Raw genomic sequence first — 18,135 nt, forward strand, 5'->3', positions numbered from 1 at the left:
GTTTCTTTTCTTCATTTTTCCAGTCTTAGGCATCCCAGACTACTGGTGTACAATGAATGTTGGATGTGCAGCGACTGACTTGGTTACTTTGCTTGACAAACCTTGCTGTCTCAACAAGCTCAGCTCTTGCCTATGCATCAAGGGGCTCATGATATGTCCTTGTGCTTCCTGACTGTGAGATACTTGATAACAGGCTTGAAATTGTACTTTGAATCAAAAATCTTAGGAATGAAGTTTTGACGATGCCAAACTACAAGTCCAAACTCCTTCAAAATGGAGAATAGTTACCAGTGGCAGCCAATTTAAGCTTTTAAGTATGAAAGAATAATTTGTCACTGCATCAAAAGAATCTGTCTCCAGATATGCCCTGTCAGGACAGCCTTTCTTCTCTGAATACAAAAGAATATGATTAAGAGAGCTCAGGGAAATGAGCAAGCAGCCTGGTCACACTGGCATTTCGGATCAGCGTTTGCCCTCTCAGCTCCCTGCTGGTGGCAGCAGGTGAAGTGGAAAAGGACACATCTCTTCACTGGAGCAGCAGCAGGAGCTAAGGGTCTCCTATTGTACCCAATCCTAATCCAGGCTACATTCAGGTTTCTTGTTTCAAAAACCCAGGGCTTTTTACAGGGCTACACAGATGGTAAAACAATGTATTTTAAAACTGTAGCCTAACAAAAATGTAGAGAATTTAAATTACATCCTGGAATGGTGCAGTGAGCACAGTGATGTCCGTACAGGATATATGAGTTTTTAAAACAAGTTTCTCAGAGTCTGGAGATAATAATTTGTAAAGATATTTCCCTGGTGTTGGTTGTTGATGTAATTTAAAAAACAGATGGGAAAAATCACAGAGTGTAAATCCTCCTAAAATTTACACTGGTAGATTTTAATAAAAGATATCTTCTTGAAAACTGGAAGAGGAGCACCAAAGTCATGGGAAGGCTATTTAATCGCTTGAGCATTTTAATTTTTTTAAAATGCTTTGAATAAAAATTATTTTCAAGAAGCAGTTTTCCTGGTTTTATCCCAAATTTGCTTTTGTGTGATTAAAAAATATTAAAATCTTCTGTATAAATCTGAAGACTGTAAGGAATATATTTTTAATTAAACAAAACTTCCAGAAAGAGACAAAAGTTAGAATATTAAAAAATTGATAGGTGAATCATAAATTCACTGTTTTTCATGAAAGCTTGGGCTCCTAATTGTCTTGGATCCTTCAAAAATTCTTATCCTGTCTCATAGCAAAAGGAGTCATGTAACAGTGAAAAGGTTCTGACAATAGTACACTGTATCCTTAAGTTTTGTAATTAGACTATATAACTAATTAACCCTGATTCCCTTTACCACCAAGAGAGAATTATTTTTTTGTTAAAAAAAAGAGACACATTTTTCGTGGACATCTTGTATCAGAGCTAGAAAAAAATGGGTGTTTAAATTTGAACCCTCCTGAAGCACATTATAGCAAATATGTTAAAAAAGGTATACTCAATGAATACTTGAAAATTTATTGAAACGGGATAATGAAGTCATAATGCATGTTAGCTAGCTAGTGACAAAGTAATTTTAAAAGCCTTTACCATATTCAGATTGCAGGTGATTTAGCTGCATCTCAGAAATGCAAATGTCCAAATGGTATAACTCTGAGAACAACTGCTTTAGTTAAAGCCTGCTTAATCTAAAGTTCCATACTGCTCTTATGCACAGAACAGAGCTGCCAAGCGTTGAATAGCCAAGCAGTTTGGCCACATTTGGAAATAATCTTTCCTGTATGAAATAGGATTCAAATGAAATACTCTATTTGGACTTTTTCCATCAAATGTTAACTTTCCAATTTTTCAGTTAATAAAAAAGAATATAGTTGATTATGTTGGATAGAAAATATACTAGAAAAACATAGCATTACTTGTTTTTGTTACTGAATTCTTAGCAATCTCTGAATGATATATGCCTCTGGTGGGGGAAATATACTGAGGACTGGAAAGTGCAGTCAGGCTGGCTATGTGGTTTAAGAAACAGATTCTAAAATAACAGCCTCCATTAGCACGGTAGGTGGATATGTATGCAAAGTGATTCCTACTGTCTCGGGGGAAAAAGGTTGTTGGTTTAATGCAGTACTCTAGCTACTCCCTGGTGACTAATTCATAGCCACAAAAACACAGAACTGAAGGCAGTCTATGAACCTGTTTACATTATCTGCTAGAGGCAACATGCAATACTAATGGAAACTTTTTGGGATACGACAGAGAAATAAAAATATAGTTACATGCAAAAGCATGCAAATGCCATACATAGGAAGAAATGTGTGCTAACCCAAAGTCTATTTCATTACAACAGGATTAAAAAAAAATCACCTAGCTTCAGTTCATCAAAACATGAAGGTTGCAGTGGCAGCAGCTCTCTGTGTTCAATGGAGCTAATAAGGTACACTCCAATATTCTAAGAACAATCTTGGAAAGCCATTTATAATAAGTGCTGGGAGATTAGATCCTTCTTCAGGACAAAGAATAGAATGCAACAAAGTCAATAAACATCCAGGCAGTGTTCTGAGTAAAATCAGGATAGGATTGACAGGACAAGAAGAAATGGCCTCAAGTTGCCCCAGGGGAGGTTTAGAATAGATATTAGGAAAAATTTCTTCATGTAAAGGCCCAGGGAAATGGTTGAGTCACCATCCCTGGAGGTGTTTAAAAGACATGCCAATGTGGTACTTAGGGACATGGTTTAGTGGTGCACTTGACAGTGTTAAGTTAATGGTTGGACTCAATGATCTTACAAGTCTTTTCCAGCCTAAGTGATTCCATTATCATTCTATGATGTTAGTGGGCAAATCTCCAGTACCAGTGTAAGTTGGAACGAACTGGGAGAGTCTCACATGTTAGAAACCTGGGCAGATCTATAGCAGTTAGACTTGGTGGGAACATCATCATTGGAGGTGTTCAAGTCTATATTAAATAACGAGATTTAAAAAAAAGGTTTATGACATTTAGAAAGGCCTTCCACATATACTTCTATATGCATGTGTTTAATTTTGGTTAACATTATAGCTCTCAATTAAATTGAATGTAACAACCAGGATATTTGCTAAGAGATATCTGCACTGAAAAAGAGAAAAAGAAAAAAAAAGTACCAGTTCTTTAACCTTGTTCTACCTTCATTTAAGGTCTACAGAGCATTTTGTAAACAAAGTTTCTTACAGTGTTAATTTGTTTTCTCTTCAAATTTTTAATTACACCATTTTTACAACGTGTTAAAGTGAAAGTTCAGACTTCACACTAAGCACTTCATGCTATGCTTGAAAATTATATTGCATCCCTGAAAGCAGACTAATTGATACATGTTTTACAGATCAAAGCTTTCATCTCCACATGGGAAACCTAAAATACAGCCTAAATATGAAATATCTTGTTATTTATTCCCTAGTAAGCAAAGAGTAAAACCCTACATCACAAAAGTATGGAAATGGCACACCTTTTGCTGCTGTCATACAGTGCCAATAATTGACTTGTCTAGCATAAATCCACAGACAAAAATGGGTTAGAAAACAAGGGAAGTACTGTTGTATCATTAAGTTGTCTCTGCTTAGTAGTGATTAATCAGTGAAGATTTTCCTTCCTTATATACCTTGCTTCAATTTGTTCAAAATTACTACTAGACTTTTCCCTTATCCAGCTTGCTCAGATGTAGGAGTATGTGTTGAAGTTTACTTGGTCTTTCCAGCAATCTTAAATTTTACTGTGTGTTCTTCAAAATCAGGCTGTCAAGGGAAATACTAAATGGAGATTTTGTCAAAACATTAATCAGATTTTCAATAATCTAGTTTATTTTTCAGTCAATCCTGAATACTATAATACGTTCACAGTATGGTACTTAAAAAAGGTTATTAAAATGCCAGCACATGAATTCTCGGATATCTTTTCATATGGTTTGGAAAACAAACTCCTTGTTAGCGATGGAGAAAATGAGGTGAACACAGCAGCAGAGGAGTCAGTGCGAGAGTTTGGCTCAGTACTGAAAACTGGCATAGACCATACCATTTTTTCCACTGACATAAAGCATGTAAGCATGTCCACAGCACAGACTTTCACCAAAGTATTTCAACAAATTTTCCAAGAAGAAAAACACTTCTGCACTGGCTCAGAACTAACCCTACCTAGCTCAGTGTGGGGCCAGGGCATTTGATGTGGACAAAGGTGAGGGCATAGGAGGATGTTAAGGAACCAAGAAAGCACACAGTAACCATTTTTCACCATGGTCTCCCGGGTCTCAAGAGTTTACAGCTCTGGGACTTCCTGAGCCAGGAGGAAGCCTCTGCACTTCATTGTGCTCAGTGGACTTTTCTTGCATGATCCGTCCAGGCATCTCTTGAACTCAAAAACGCAACAACCCTCTGTGGCAGTGAGTTCCTAGTCTACATACACACTGACTAAACGAACTCCACCTTTAGATTGATTTGATTAATTTCATAATCCTTGTTTCTTAAAGCAAGTATGTGTCAGCTAGCGGTATTCCCATTAAAAGGGAAAAGGAAGAAACTGAATGACTTCTTGTCCTAGTTAGGACAACTGAGACCAGTTCATCAGGGTATGGGTGTAACCCAAAACTGTGTATTCTATAGCCTTCCATGCCATTTCCCAGAAACTGTTATCAATGAACCATTTACACCATCTGCCCATAGAGCCTGACTCCTCAGGCTATAAACTAGGTGTTAAGAGGCCTGTGAGATAGGAGGATGCTCCTGTCCTCACACCCTTTGTGGAACTCCCCGCCCTGAGGGAAGTGCTGAGCATTCCTGCCTGAACTGCAGGATATATAATCTTGGAGTCTTGGAACATTTTGAACCACTCTGTGGGATCCAGAGAAGGACTGCGGCTCATCGCTCTCAAACAGACTTGGACCACCACCCTATACTGGACTCCAATCACCACTTTTGACCAGACTGCAACAGCTCTTCCCCCAGCATCTCACTGCAATCACCACTTTTGACCAGACTGCAACAGCTCTCCCACCAGCAGGTTCTTCCCCTCTCCCCTTACTTTGGACTCAAGCGGGGCCCAAGGAACACCACTTTGTTCATGCCCCAGGGTACTGGGTTATACATTTGGGTTTTGTGGGTTAAGACCAATTGTTTGTTTGTATGATTGTACTTACTGTATTATTGTAGTAAATTGTTATTCTGACTTATAATCTCTCCTTTGAGTTGAGTTCATTTCCCCTGCTGGTTAACTCTTAAACCAGCACACTTCTCCAAATTCATAGTCAATGACCCCAGTGATCGCAGAACTCTGAACCAGAAGTGTCATCTTCCTGACCAAAGATTAGACAGTACTTTTTTCTTAGAGGAATAATTATTTAACAATTAAAAATCCAAGGAATAGTCAGTAAATTTTGTCATTAAAGAAAATCACAGTTTCAAAATATAGTGTATTTGATAAAAAATGTGCTATACTACAAAGTAGACAATGTTTGTTAATGTCATTATAAGTCAGAAAAGTTATAATATTAATTGTTGTTCCATTGATGTAAGCATTGATGTGTTCTGACCTAGCCTTTAGCACACTAATTGAGACCTGTGCTTTGTAGTCATGAAGACAATAAAAATCAGAGGAAGGCCTTAATCAGTATTTCTGACAAGGGTCAAGTTGTCAAGTTTATCTAAATGACAAGGGGGCTGCAGTGCTACCTATTGACCAGGCTCCCAAATGCCTGATTAGTGCAGACAATGGATCTGAGGTCTTTGAACCTGCTACATCTGCAACAAGGGACTTAGGATGCAAGAGACAAGTCCTGCTATCATAGACAATACTTATGCCTTTGGGAATATGACCTGGGTTTAGTCTTTGAAAGCTCCCAATATATGGCATTCCCAGAAAAGACACAAGAAATTTTAAGTGAATTAATTCTGAATTTTAAAACCTTTTAAAAACATTATTGGTTTGGATTTAAAATTGTGGCTTTAAATCTTTCTAGAAAACATTTTTTCCTTTTTGTTCTTGATATAGGAGTACATTTATATTTAAAGGCACTTGGTTTACAGAGAAACCGTAAGGAAACAGAACTACAAAAGAGAAGATTTATACTTACTAACAACATTAGCTTGTCCAGTGAAGATGGTGTACTGCAGCTCGTAAGAGACCACGCTGAACTCATCATCTGATGTCCAGTGGACAGTAATGGTGTCATATGAAGCTGTACAGAGCTCTTCTCGAATGGTGGGTGGGTTGGGAGCTGGGAGATACAACAGAGGAGGCTTACTGACACAATCAGTAAAGAATTTCCCCTCTCACCTGAGACTTAGGGGATGCAACTGAGGCATGAATTTGCAGCGATATCATCTAACAGACTTTTCAGCAATGGTTTTTTAATTTCAGTGCTAACTTTGATTATAAACAAACTGTTGGAAAAGAGTTCTTGCTATCAAAAACTCCAGATTTTGAAAATTATTTGTATTAAAGTAGCTTTAGTTTCAGATGCCCTAGAACAAGTGATGTGTTGTTGGTCACATTAAACTGTGATTAAATGGGTACAATTGATATGTTACTTTTTCTGGGATTGCTCTGACCATTGTACCAAAATTACCAAAGTTTCATTGATGCGTATCAAGAGGGAGAGTCAACACTCTTCTGAGCTGACTTGAAAGCGGTGTTTGGCTAACCTATCTTACCAGAGATTTGCTCAAGTGGTATTTAAAAAATACAATTTTAGGGAAGCTCCAAACACTCATACTTTCATGCTCAATTTTCTACTCTCTTTTTAAAGAGCTATTTAAATACGTGAAACTTGAAGCAAACTCCTTAGGTCTAAATTTTCCTTGTTTGCAGTCTTTACAAAGCCAAACACCTAAATAAGAAAGAAGTGAGTCTCTCTTTCAAAGACTGGTGAATCTTCCTCATTCTTATCTTAGTGGGAGCTTCATTACTAACCATCTTCTCTACAAGACACATTATGAAAAAAAAATAAAAATTCTTGTGCTCAATAGTGTTTCTCCCAACTGTCACAGAGAGAAGAAGGGGGGCACTCAAGCTGAAACAACCAAAATATGCCTGTATTAAAGGAAAAGGAAGTCAGCTCTGACTGTTTCGTTTTGAGTTTTTTTTGTTGTTGTTGTTTTTTTGTTTGTTTGTTTGTTTTTGTTTTGTTTTGTTTTTGGTTTGATTTGGTTTCGTTTTTGTTTTTGTTTTTTTTCTGTCAGGTCTTTAACCTCTATGAGTAACAAATAATGGCCTCTAAAAAAGTCTCTCTGAAGGAATTCCACCTTTACTTTTATAATATCTTATTTTTATAAAACATTTATTTTACTTTCCATTAAGAATTTTTGCAGTTCATGTCTCTGGTTTACTGATGTATGTTCCCAAGGATTAAAGTACAGACACATTTCCAAGTAGCCTTTTTCAACTAAAAGGCATAAGGAAACGCTCAAATGTCTTTCATGATATGGCCATGATTTGTGATGCTCTAAATAATGTATCATGGAAGTTTACCAATGTCTTTCTTTTTAAATGGGCAGAGGAACCCTTGGGACAGGTGGGTATTAATGAAAAGAAAGAGAAATAAACTAAAATAAGAACAGTTACCCAGGAGGAGAATATAAACAAAAGCAGTAGGAAAACTCTCCATAGTTTTCTGGAGAAGTTAGTGGTACTATCAACAATGTTTCAAAAATGTATCCAGTTGAAAAATCACTGGAGTTTTTTTATTTTTTTCTTCCTAGTTGAGGCTTTGTATTAATATTTTGCCCGTATTTCAAAACAAAAAAAAAAATGGAATAAGTCTTTACTAAAAATATACAAGTGAATCCATTTTTTGGTGTGTTGGTATTCAACTAAAGTCTTCTTCAGTCTTCTCGTTCACCTAACACAGCAAAATATTTTACTTGGGAAATGTACTTATTATTACCTCATCACAGAAAATAAATATTAATTTATGGAAAACAAAAATTACTGAAGGTTTAATGAACTGTAAACTGTATTTCAATAGCACCTAGGTATCTTCAAGTCCTTTGCAAATGGCAGCCTAATTTTGCTCTTCATATGCACACCCAGCCTTTATAGCTGGAAATTTACAGGCCTTCATGTAATATGAATGATTGAAAAAAGATTTGACCTAAGCAGGACATATATTCCCCGGCTCTTGTGATTAACCTCCACCCACCTGAGACTATACTGCATGAAATTCAGGTCTTCAGCAACATTCATTTCATAAACCACTCAGCATAAAACAAATACATCTGCTTCTCCTGCAGAAAGGCAGGCAAGTCTACATTCAAATGCTTTGTTACAACAAAATGTATAATGCAGAAATCTAACTGCCAAATTCATTATTCCACAGTACATACTCCTCTAGATAGTGTAAGATTGTAATGCAATTAAAGAGGTTGATCTCATCCAGTTAGCTTCATTATTACATTTGACAGCGTGAGATTTGGTTATTGAATTCACTGGGACTGCTACAGAGCTCAGGTGCCACAGGGAAAACTCCAGGCTGCACTGTCAAGTTCCCCTTTGTGACTCAGATGTGATCCACCACTGCTCAGGAAGCCCAGTATGCTTTCAGCACAGCAGTGGAAGACATAATACACCCTTCAGTTCTCCATAGAGGATCAGAGCAAATATCTGGGAGTGGTAACTGCTTCAGACACTCAGACTTTCATCTACGTGCATTTGTGAATCAACATTCTCACAAGAGAGAAAAATCGTTGCTGAAGGTTGGTTTACTTCTTTTCTACTCAAAACTGAGCAGACACACTTAAAAAGTCAGTAATCACATCTGAAATGCCTGAAAGCCACTAAGAGTAGAAACGCAGTTTCTTAAATTTGCTCTCAGAAGTAATGGACCTTTGTGAGCATAACTACTCCCTCTCAACCAGGTTAGTCTAACTCACCTTCCTTTCCATGTCATCTGCATGGCTTTTGCAATGAGTGCGCTCACGTGGTCCATACACCTGAAACTGCCACCTCTCGTTAGTGAATCCCAGCATGAACACAGCAGCCCTTGGTGACTAATGAGACTACATATAAATTCTCTCAGCCCAAGGTCACAGAGATTGATAAAAACCACCTCAACTTCCTTTTGTTTGCTCAGTCTCCATCTCCTTGCTGTCACAGGGTGGTTGACTTTGTAAGGATTCCTTACTGATTTTGATACTGATTAAAGAAAGGAAGATCTAAGCCATCTCTTTGACTAAATGGTGCTAGAAATATCTCTATTGCTGGCATGAACATGAGGAAGTTGAGGAAGCTGCTCTGAACCTCTCTCAGATATTCATTACTGACTCCATCACATATCATGACACTGGACTGCACCTGCATGCAGGAATTTGAAAAGCACAGTTTCATCAGATGTGGATACAAATTTTATGTATTATTATCTTGCCATGTTTGAGTTGATATCAAGGGCTCAGTCACACAGTCATCTAGACATAGTTTTTGGGTAGACCAGAACTGCTCAAAACCAACAGAATGAGAGGAGATTACACCCAAACCACGAGACTGAGCTAGCTGGAGTTGGTTTTTGATCTTTCAATACTGAAAGAGTTAAGCAGTAAAACAGGTTGTTTCCTGTTGTTTCCTGGACGAGTTTCCAGAATGAAGTTGTTTCTGTGTGAAAAAATTGCTGGCATATGCTAGGCAATACATATTTCTTTGTGCAGTGACAGCTAAAGTGATGAATAAAGAAAACTTATCATTGTTTCAGATGGGATTTCTGAAGCAGGGTAAATTGCAAGGTCAAAGAATAGATGTTCCTTCAATTGATTTCAAAGTATTAAGACACAGAACAAGTATTTTTGATTCACAATGGACAAAAAAAATTCCTTAGGAATTGTGCAGAGAGTTTGCAAGTCATATGTATTGCCTGGATCTAGCTAGATATACAGTTAGACAAAGATGATTTCCAGATGAAGAGCTTGAGCAACTGGCAAGATAAGAAAGCTTTCCAAAGATATCAAGGCTATATGCACAGAGAATAGAACAGTCAAAGGAAGATTAGAAGTATTGTTTTAAGATACTGAGCTTGATATGTCAATGTCTGGCTGGCAACTTTCAGAAAGATATCAGAGATTTTCATTTGGATAGTAGCAGCTTAGGAAAGACAGCTGCACAAATAATAAGGACAAACTGGTTAAATTTATATTCAGGAAAGAAATAGTGTAGGAAGAAAGAAAGATGAAAACATCAATGTGCCACATAGAAAACTGGGACTGGGGAGATGGAAGATGAAGAAGATCTGACAAATAGTACACTGGGAAAAACCAAAAGAGAAGAAAATCTCCCAGAGACAATCAAGGTCAATTGTTGCAAAAGCAACTGGCAGCAGAGATAACGAAGCTGGAATTTAGACTTTGACATTTTGTTCAGAAGTAGTACAGATGATAGTTGTAAGGTAGGTTTCTTCACTTGATTCACAACATAGATCTACCACTAGGACTTACAAATGGTCTTTATTTTACTTAACTGTGAAACATGATAAAAGTAAAGCCTAATTCACTCTGTCACAAAGTGTTCAGTTTAAGATCTATGAGGATTCCATGCACCAGTCTGAAAGGAGTAATATAACATAAATCTTCCTCCGGAGTTTCTGAACAACAGTAGAGAATAATCAAATGCATTCAACTCTTAGGACTATACATATATACACATTACATATATACATACATTTACATAAATGTATTTTAACTGTCTGCATAGGTTGTATTTTACACTCAAATAATTTGAACATGTGTTTCGCATTTTGCCATTGCAGCCATATGCTATTTATTAATGTGAAGAAAATAACACAAAAACAAAGCTAGCTAAAACTGTTTTTTGCTGGGCATCAAGGGCAAGGATAAAAATGGTCTATTAGGAAAAAACGGCTGCACTGTGAGCAATTTCTTAAGACCATGGCTGAGTTAAGAAAAAGGCAGAGAAGGAGCTGTGTAAATGACACAGCCAGCATGATGGATCACAAAGAAGTTCTTTGTAGCAAGACAACCTTTGTACAGATGCAATCTTCCTTTGTTTTCTGCAGTGTGTATGGCAATTAAGCTGATAATATTGACACATGATGTACAAAGGGGAAAAGACCTCAGGGGTGCAGGAACAGACTACTAGACAGAATTAACCTCGTAAAAAGATCTAAACCACAAATATTTGTATTTGAATGAATATATATAATCTCTGTTTGGAGACAACTGGGAGAAATAGGCAACTCCAGAATGGAGTCAACTGCCCTGAGATATGTGCCTTAAAATTCTTCTTCGACTATAAAGGATGTTGAGAGCGATTATTTTACAGGCAGATTGCTAGGTTAGGGCAAATGAGTCTGTTTTAATCCCTCCTTTCATTTTCTTGGATTTTTATAATTTTGGGGTGAATGCGCAACATGGTAGCAAAATTCCAGCAGATCTGGGGAGAGGCAGACACCATAACATTTCACTGGTACTGTATAAGAAGTTAAAATGACTCTTACCCCATTACTATTGTATCTTATTTACTAGAATATGTGTTAGATATTGATTGCATTCATCAGTCACATGGTGATACAGAAACTTCTTCCTGATAAAATCTCTTTTTCAAATGTGGCAAGAACTCCACAGCTCTATCAGGCAAGGGTGTTGGTGCCCTGTGCATGCTCCTAGTCTTGCACTGCCCAGTATTAATCTGTTCACTTATTCATAGAATCATAGAATCACAGGATCATATAATAGTTTGATTTGGGAGGGACCTTTAAAGGTCATCTGGTCCAACTCCAGACGGTGAGCAGGAACATTTTCATCTAGATCAGGTTGCTCAGAGTCCCATCCAACTTGACCTTGAATGTTTCCAGGGATGTGGCATCTACAGCCTCTCTAGGCAACCTGTTCCAGTCTCACCACCCTCACTATAAAGGATTTTTTCCTTATATGTAATCTAAACTTACCCTCCTTTACTTTAAAACCATTACTCCTTGTTCTATTGCAACAGGCCCTAATAAAATGTTTTAAGTATTGAAAGGCCACAATGAGGTCTCCTTGGAGCCTTCTCTTCGTCGGGCTGAACAACCCTAACTTTCTCAGCCTTTCCTCTGAAGAAAAGCCAGCAGACAGCACTCTGCATGGAAAAGATACACTGATTGGCATTGAAAAGACTCCACCCTCTCACATTCTCCTGAACTAACATGGGTGTACCAACTGCAAACTGGGACAAGTGAATGGACCCAGGAAGTGTTTCCAAGTGTTTTTGTCAAAGTGCTTTGTGCCCTTCATTGCAAAGTCTTGCTGTTAACAGCAGATGCTTAAAAACACTGCAAAATGAAAACCTACCACATGTTTCTTCTGTTTTCAATTGAAATGGAATGAATTGTTCTAATTCTGGCATTGAAATCAAAACATCCTAAATTACAGTAATTTGTTTCTCTTTATGAGTCATTGTACAGTCTGAGAGTGCACATTACTGAGGCTTTCAGTAAGGGTCTAATCCTGTGGGCTTCTTCAGACCAAAGATCTCAGTTAAGTGAGGTGGGGCTCTGCTCTGAGAACTCAACCCACACTCTGGTAGAGTGTGCACTGTGTGCTCTCTAGTCTCAGATATAGCAAGATCCTCCAGTTCTGTGATGGGGGAAATACAGTGTCACTGACACGAGAAAACATCTTTTGTTGCTGAGCCTGTGATGCTGATTACTTGAACTGCTTCTGGTTGCTCGTGGGAACTCTGCCAGGCTGCAATCTGCTGCAGCAAGGAGGAAGCCCTAAGGGAGAGGATAACACCTGGAGCATCCACCTTCTGGGAAATGGGGTTTGGTCCCTGCTCTCCCTCCTCTGGCTGCTCCACGCTGAGCTCCAGCTGTTCTTTCACTTTGTTCTGCTGCAGTGGCTTTTAACCATTTCTCACTCCCACTTCATCACTCTGGTGGGGAGGAATGTAAGGAGAAGAGGTAGGAAATGCATCCCAGTTGTGTTGTGTAGCACCTAATGCTTCCTGGGGCATTCTGGGGGTGCTAGGGGTAATACATTCAGGATTAAGAGGGAGAGAGTGCTGGGCTTGTGTAGCAAGGTTTTGGTCATGGCTAGGCTACAAGGTGATCCCTGTCAGAAAAGACCAGGAGCTGACACAGCTGCCATGTCAGACACAGACAGTCCTAAGATAGACCTGCCACTGCTCAAAGCTGAGCCCATCACTGATGCTGGTAGTGCCTCTGTGATAATATATTTAAGAAAGGGTAAAAAAGGCTGTGCAACACCTGGAAGAGAGAGAAGTGAGAAAATGTGATAGAAACAGCCCTGCAGATTCCAAGGTCAGGGAAGAAGGAGGGGGAGAAGTGCTCCAGGCTCCAAAGCAGAGGTTCCTCTGCAGCCTGTGGTGAAAACTAAGGTGATGCTGGCTGTTTCCCTACAGCTCATGGAAGACTAAAGTGAAGCAGATATCCACCTGTAGCTGTGAAAGATCCACACTGGAGCAGGTTGATATGCTCTGGAGGAAGCTGCAGCCTGAGAGAGATGACCACACAGGAGCAAGTTTTCTCGCAGGAACTGTGGCCCACACTTGAAACAGTCCGCTCCTGAAGGACAGCATCCGGCAGAAGGACCAATGCTGGAGCACTTGGAGAACTGCGGCCTGTGGGAAGGGCCTATGTTGGAGAAGTTCATGAAGAACTGCATTCCATGGGAGGATTCCCACGTCAGAGTAGTGGAAGAGCATCAGGAAGAAGGAGTGACAGAGGCGATGTGTGATGAACTGACTTTAACCCCTACTCCCCATCATGTTGCACTGCTCTGTGGGGACGAGGCTGAAGAGCTAGGAGAGAAGTTGAGCCCAAGAAGAAGAACAGAGTGGGGGACAGTTTTTCTCAGATATTTTTTTATTTCTCAGTGTCCCACTTTTACAATTAATTGGCAATAAATTACATTTATCTTCCCCAAGTTGAGTCTGTTTTGCCTGTAGCAGTAACTCTTGAGAGAACTTCTTGTCCTTATCTCAACCCATGAGCTTTTCATCTTATTTTCTCCCCTTACTGAAGAGGTGGAGTGAGAGTGCCCTGGCAGTTAGCCAAAGTTGGGACCACGGAGAAGACTGAAGAAAATCCTATCACTACTTTTTATGATGAATATATAGTATAGCATCTTGATAAAAAAAGTACCTGTAAGATAATCAAGGCATTCCAACAACTTCTTCTCCCTGGTAAAATCAAGTGCGAAAGTATCAAAAGTATCATTGAGATTAATTTCAGGAATTAGAACCTGGGAGGATGCAGTTGCCATGGAAACCCTGTAATGAAAAGAAAAAACTCTTTTAGCACTCAAGACACAATAACTTTCACGTCAACATTGACCTGATCAATATGATTATCACAGTCATTGTGATTGTTTTTTTCTCAAAAAGTTTGACAAAAACTTTTATGTGTATTTTATTTATGTTGTTTAAGTTAGGAGCTTGTCCTAACACTTTTATTTTTGAGAGCAAAATCTCCAATAAAAACTTATTACTGAACTTTGGTCTAACATGCAGTGTCAGGGAAGATTTTAAAAAAATATTAGTTAGGCAACAATGTACTTTGAATTGTTCTTTCTAATGATCCGTTGAACCAAAGTAGCAAGAGCACCATAATTATCTGTGTTTCAAGCAATCCTGACAGATGCTGCATCTCTCCCAACCCTTCTTTTTCCAAGCAGTTTCTGGCTCCAGGCATTCCTTGGCACTGCTATCCCAAGGGCTTGGTGCAGATCCCCACACCTCCTCAGCTGTTCAGCACAGCACACTGCTGTTAACTTCAAAAGGCACAGGGGGGAGATAAAACAAATAGATGTCAGCACAGTTTATTTTGAAAGGCTTTTCCCTGAAAAGCATGGGTGCATCCTTGCATTTCCTCCAAAAACAAAAGGTTTCCTTGCCTACCTCATTTCAGGAGCTACATCCACATTTTCTCTGTCCTGCTGTACTAATATAAAGAGATGAACTTTCACAAGAAAACTGTCATCACGAAGGATTTTTCAGATCCTTCAGCCTGGTATCTCAAAATGCGTGTTTCTGGAGAGCTGGATTATGGATATGTTTACAGAAGGCTCAGTTGATTTAGGCAAAGAGATTACTAAGCCTCATTAGAAACTGGTCAATTGCTTCAGTTTGGAGATAAACAGACAACCATGCACACAGTGCATGTCTGTTATCTGTCATTCATGACGTGTCAGATAAAAATATTTTGATTGCTTCAACTAAAATTTTCCCAAATCAGAGTATTTTTTCTGTAGACAGAATTGAAATGGCTCTGGGACAAATGTTTACTAAGGACTATTTTTTCATATATTTTTTGTTTAGTATTTTAGGAAAGTACAGTTAAGAGAGTCAAAAACTGATCTGTACATCTCATTGTCTTCAGCATAATTTTCAGAAACTGAGCTGAGGAGGGTTCCTAGTCAATAATTCTTGTTATACAGTTTTGAACATGGTTTCTCTTGCAACTGTGGTGTAGAAATTAGTTTAAAATAGATCCTAGGACAGATTTTTTTTTCTTACGGAGCCCAGTTGAAGTGCCTTTTGCCCCATGTATTTAAAGGGAAAAATTCTCTCAGCTTTTATACTTCTTTATTTTTTTGTAAGAGCTTATTCAAACACCTCCACAAAGCACATATTTATTATGTAGACTGTATCACCAAGCCTTTTTGGACTGTCATTTGGGGCCATGCAAAAGGTGCTCTGTGATTACATGTGTTACACTCAGATTTTGGTGAGCTCAACAATTCACAATTTCAGACACCATGTCACAATATTAGGTTCAAAGGACTGAATTTCATTTTGTAATTCTTTCTGCTCTGACACTGTACTTGGTTGGAAAGGGTTTTTCTGGGATAAACACATTTTGCACACTGCAAATAATGCACAGCCTAAATCATCGGAGTGTGTGTAGTGACTTTGCTTGCATAGCTACCAGTTGTGTTTACAACAGAGAATATTATACTGCAATTACTTTGAAATATGTGGATGAAGAAATGCAATGAGCATGATTTCAGGAGACTGCTTTAGCTGCTGGAGCTCAAGACCCTGGTGAAACTGTTACATGAGCAATTTAAAAGCAGACAAAATGTTGCTCACCACATGAGAAGTAAGAATTACTTGTGAGGAATAATTTATTAATCTGATTTAGTATCTTTTTCCATTTGCAATTTGTCTGTAAGCACTTGGTGCTTTTTTACCCTTGGTTTTATTCACTGCCTGAAATGATTCCCTGATTTGCAGGGCGTTCACAGCCGTCTCATTACAGACAGCAATCTGTGATAGCCAAGAATTAAGTTTGATTGGGCCCATATGTCAGCTTGTCTCATTTTTGCTCTCCCAGTGTCTCTCCTGTGACTGTATTTATGATGCAACTGTTCATGTTTTACAAGTTCAAAATGGAGCTTCTCTGACTATTCTCTGGTAGTCACTTAAAAAGCTCTGTGTCTCCACAGGTTTCTGCCCTACTGCTGGTTCTGCTGAATACTGAAAAAAGGACAGACCCCCACATTTCGCTTTTGGTACTCATGGTAGTTTTACTACTAGCTTCAACTGGGATGCCACAATGTAGCTTGGTGACAGAATATGAATTAGGCTCTAAGTCTGAAAGACCACATATTCTCCACTGCTTTGCCTGGCCTTGCCTTTTTCAACAGATTTTCAGTTCTCTGAAACTGTAATGAACAACCCAGTGTTGATGGCTTTGCTGAAGACTGATACAGCAAACCACAGTAAGTGGTAGACTTAAAAAAATACATAATAGGAGCAGGGAATTTCATGCTTTGGATTCAGGGAGAATTGACTGGAGAATGTAAAAATACAATGCAAACCCAGAAATAAAGAAATAGTTGAATGAATAAGCGTACTTTTGATGGCTTTCTTCTTCATTGTTCAGAGATATTCTCCCTGTTTTGTTTTGTGGTTTGTTTTTTAAATATTATTGATTGATTGCCAGACAGTTGATAATTCCAACAGAACATTTTTTTTCATCAAAAAATACTGCAGAAATTCAGTGGGAATGTTTCAGCATTCACAGCATTGCACTGAAAATTTCTGATAGCACAGTCCTTTTCTTGAGGTCCTTGATATATATGACATGTTGAAAAGAAGCCAGGACCCTAAAAACAATAGAAATTCCCTGTACCAAAGGACCCAATAAAGTAACTGATGTAACTTCCAGACATTCAGACTGTTTAATCTCTATCTCTTCAAAGATGCATGGTGGCTTGCTATTTGGTGAAAAAGATGTATCCATTAAGACCATTACCAGTTTCTTCTAAGGAATGTACTTCCTGCCTGACTTCTTTCTCAATCTCAGAATTTTTCATGAAGTAGGAATTTCAGCCTCCAGAAACCTTTTTTTTTTTTTGGTGGGTTTAGTACCAGACATCTGCTTGGCAACCATTCTACCTCTTTCATTTGTGCATGCTGTTAACTGTTCTAAATCTTAATTTGCACCTTTTCTTGACTGCTCCTCAAAGGTGTGTTTTGACTTAGCATTACAGTAAGGTTTCTTCCCACTCTGGTACAGCACAAAGTAGTGTTTTAGGAGTGTGTGTCAATTACTGCTCTGTCTTTGACCACATCTGTGGAGTGACAAGACTACGGAAATTATGACAACTCAACAACCTTAAAGTGAGGTTTTTCTCCTTATCAAGAGGAATATCTTCTTTACCTTTCAGTGATATTTTTAGCTGTCTGCAGGAAACGAGCGTGATCATTCTCCTTCAGCGACTGCTCAGCCTGAGAGATGAGGGATGTCGAGCGCTCAATGCACTGTTTGCAGTTCGCAATCTGCTGAGCCAGTTTTCTCAACCTCACCACCTTGAGTGAAAACATAAGAAGGCAGTCACATCTCTAAGGTGTGTATCATGATTGTATTTGCGCTTCAGAGGCAAACCTTGGCAAAGGAGGAGTTAAGACGAATGACTTCGGTGACAAGAGCTTCTTTCACACAAGCTTTGTGGGGAATTCCATCTAGCCATGCAACATTTTCAGTAAGGGACAGGCACAGTCTTTCTGCTTGAATATTTTCCACATGGAAAACAAAGGGAGAGAGCCAAAACAAGCACAGCTGGCCTATTTTCCAGCAGAAGGAACGTAATTTCCTGGTAATTTCTGCTTACATGATAACTAAGGGCTATTTAGATAACCATTTCCCTGAAATTATGAGATCTGTTTTAAAGACATCTTA

General features: G+C 38.6%; 1 protein-coding gene across 1 annotated transcript in view; it reads right to left on the reverse strand.

Annotated features, from left to right (window-relative positions):
- MID1 (midline 1) overlaps positions 1 to 18,135 on the reverse strand; it is a 48,982-nt gene that overhangs the window by 13,651 nt on the left and 17,196 nt on the right. Inside the window, exons 4-6 of the mRNA XM_039379235.1 lie at positions 17,617 to 17,765; positions 14,092 to 14,219; positions 6,082 to 6,225 (exon numbers count right to left, since the gene is read on the reverse strand). Of these exons, the coding sequence (XP_039235169.1) occupies positions 6,082 to 6,225; positions 14,092 to 14,219; positions 17,617 to 17,765 (421 nt within the window). The remainder of the gene's footprint in view (positions 1 to 6,081; positions 6,226 to 14,091; positions 14,220 to 17,616; positions 17,766 to 18,135) is intronic.

The sequence above is a fragment of the Pipra filicauda genome, unplaced genomic scaffold (assembly GCF_003945595.2).
Source record: "Pipra filicauda isolate LSUMZ 115617 unplaced genomic scaffold, ASM394559v2 scaffold160_size1671714_pilon, whole genome shotgun sequence".
In the NCBI taxonomy this organism is placed as follows: domain Eukaryota; kingdom Metazoa; phylum Chordata; class Aves; order Passeriformes; family Pipridae; genus Pipra; species Pipra filicauda.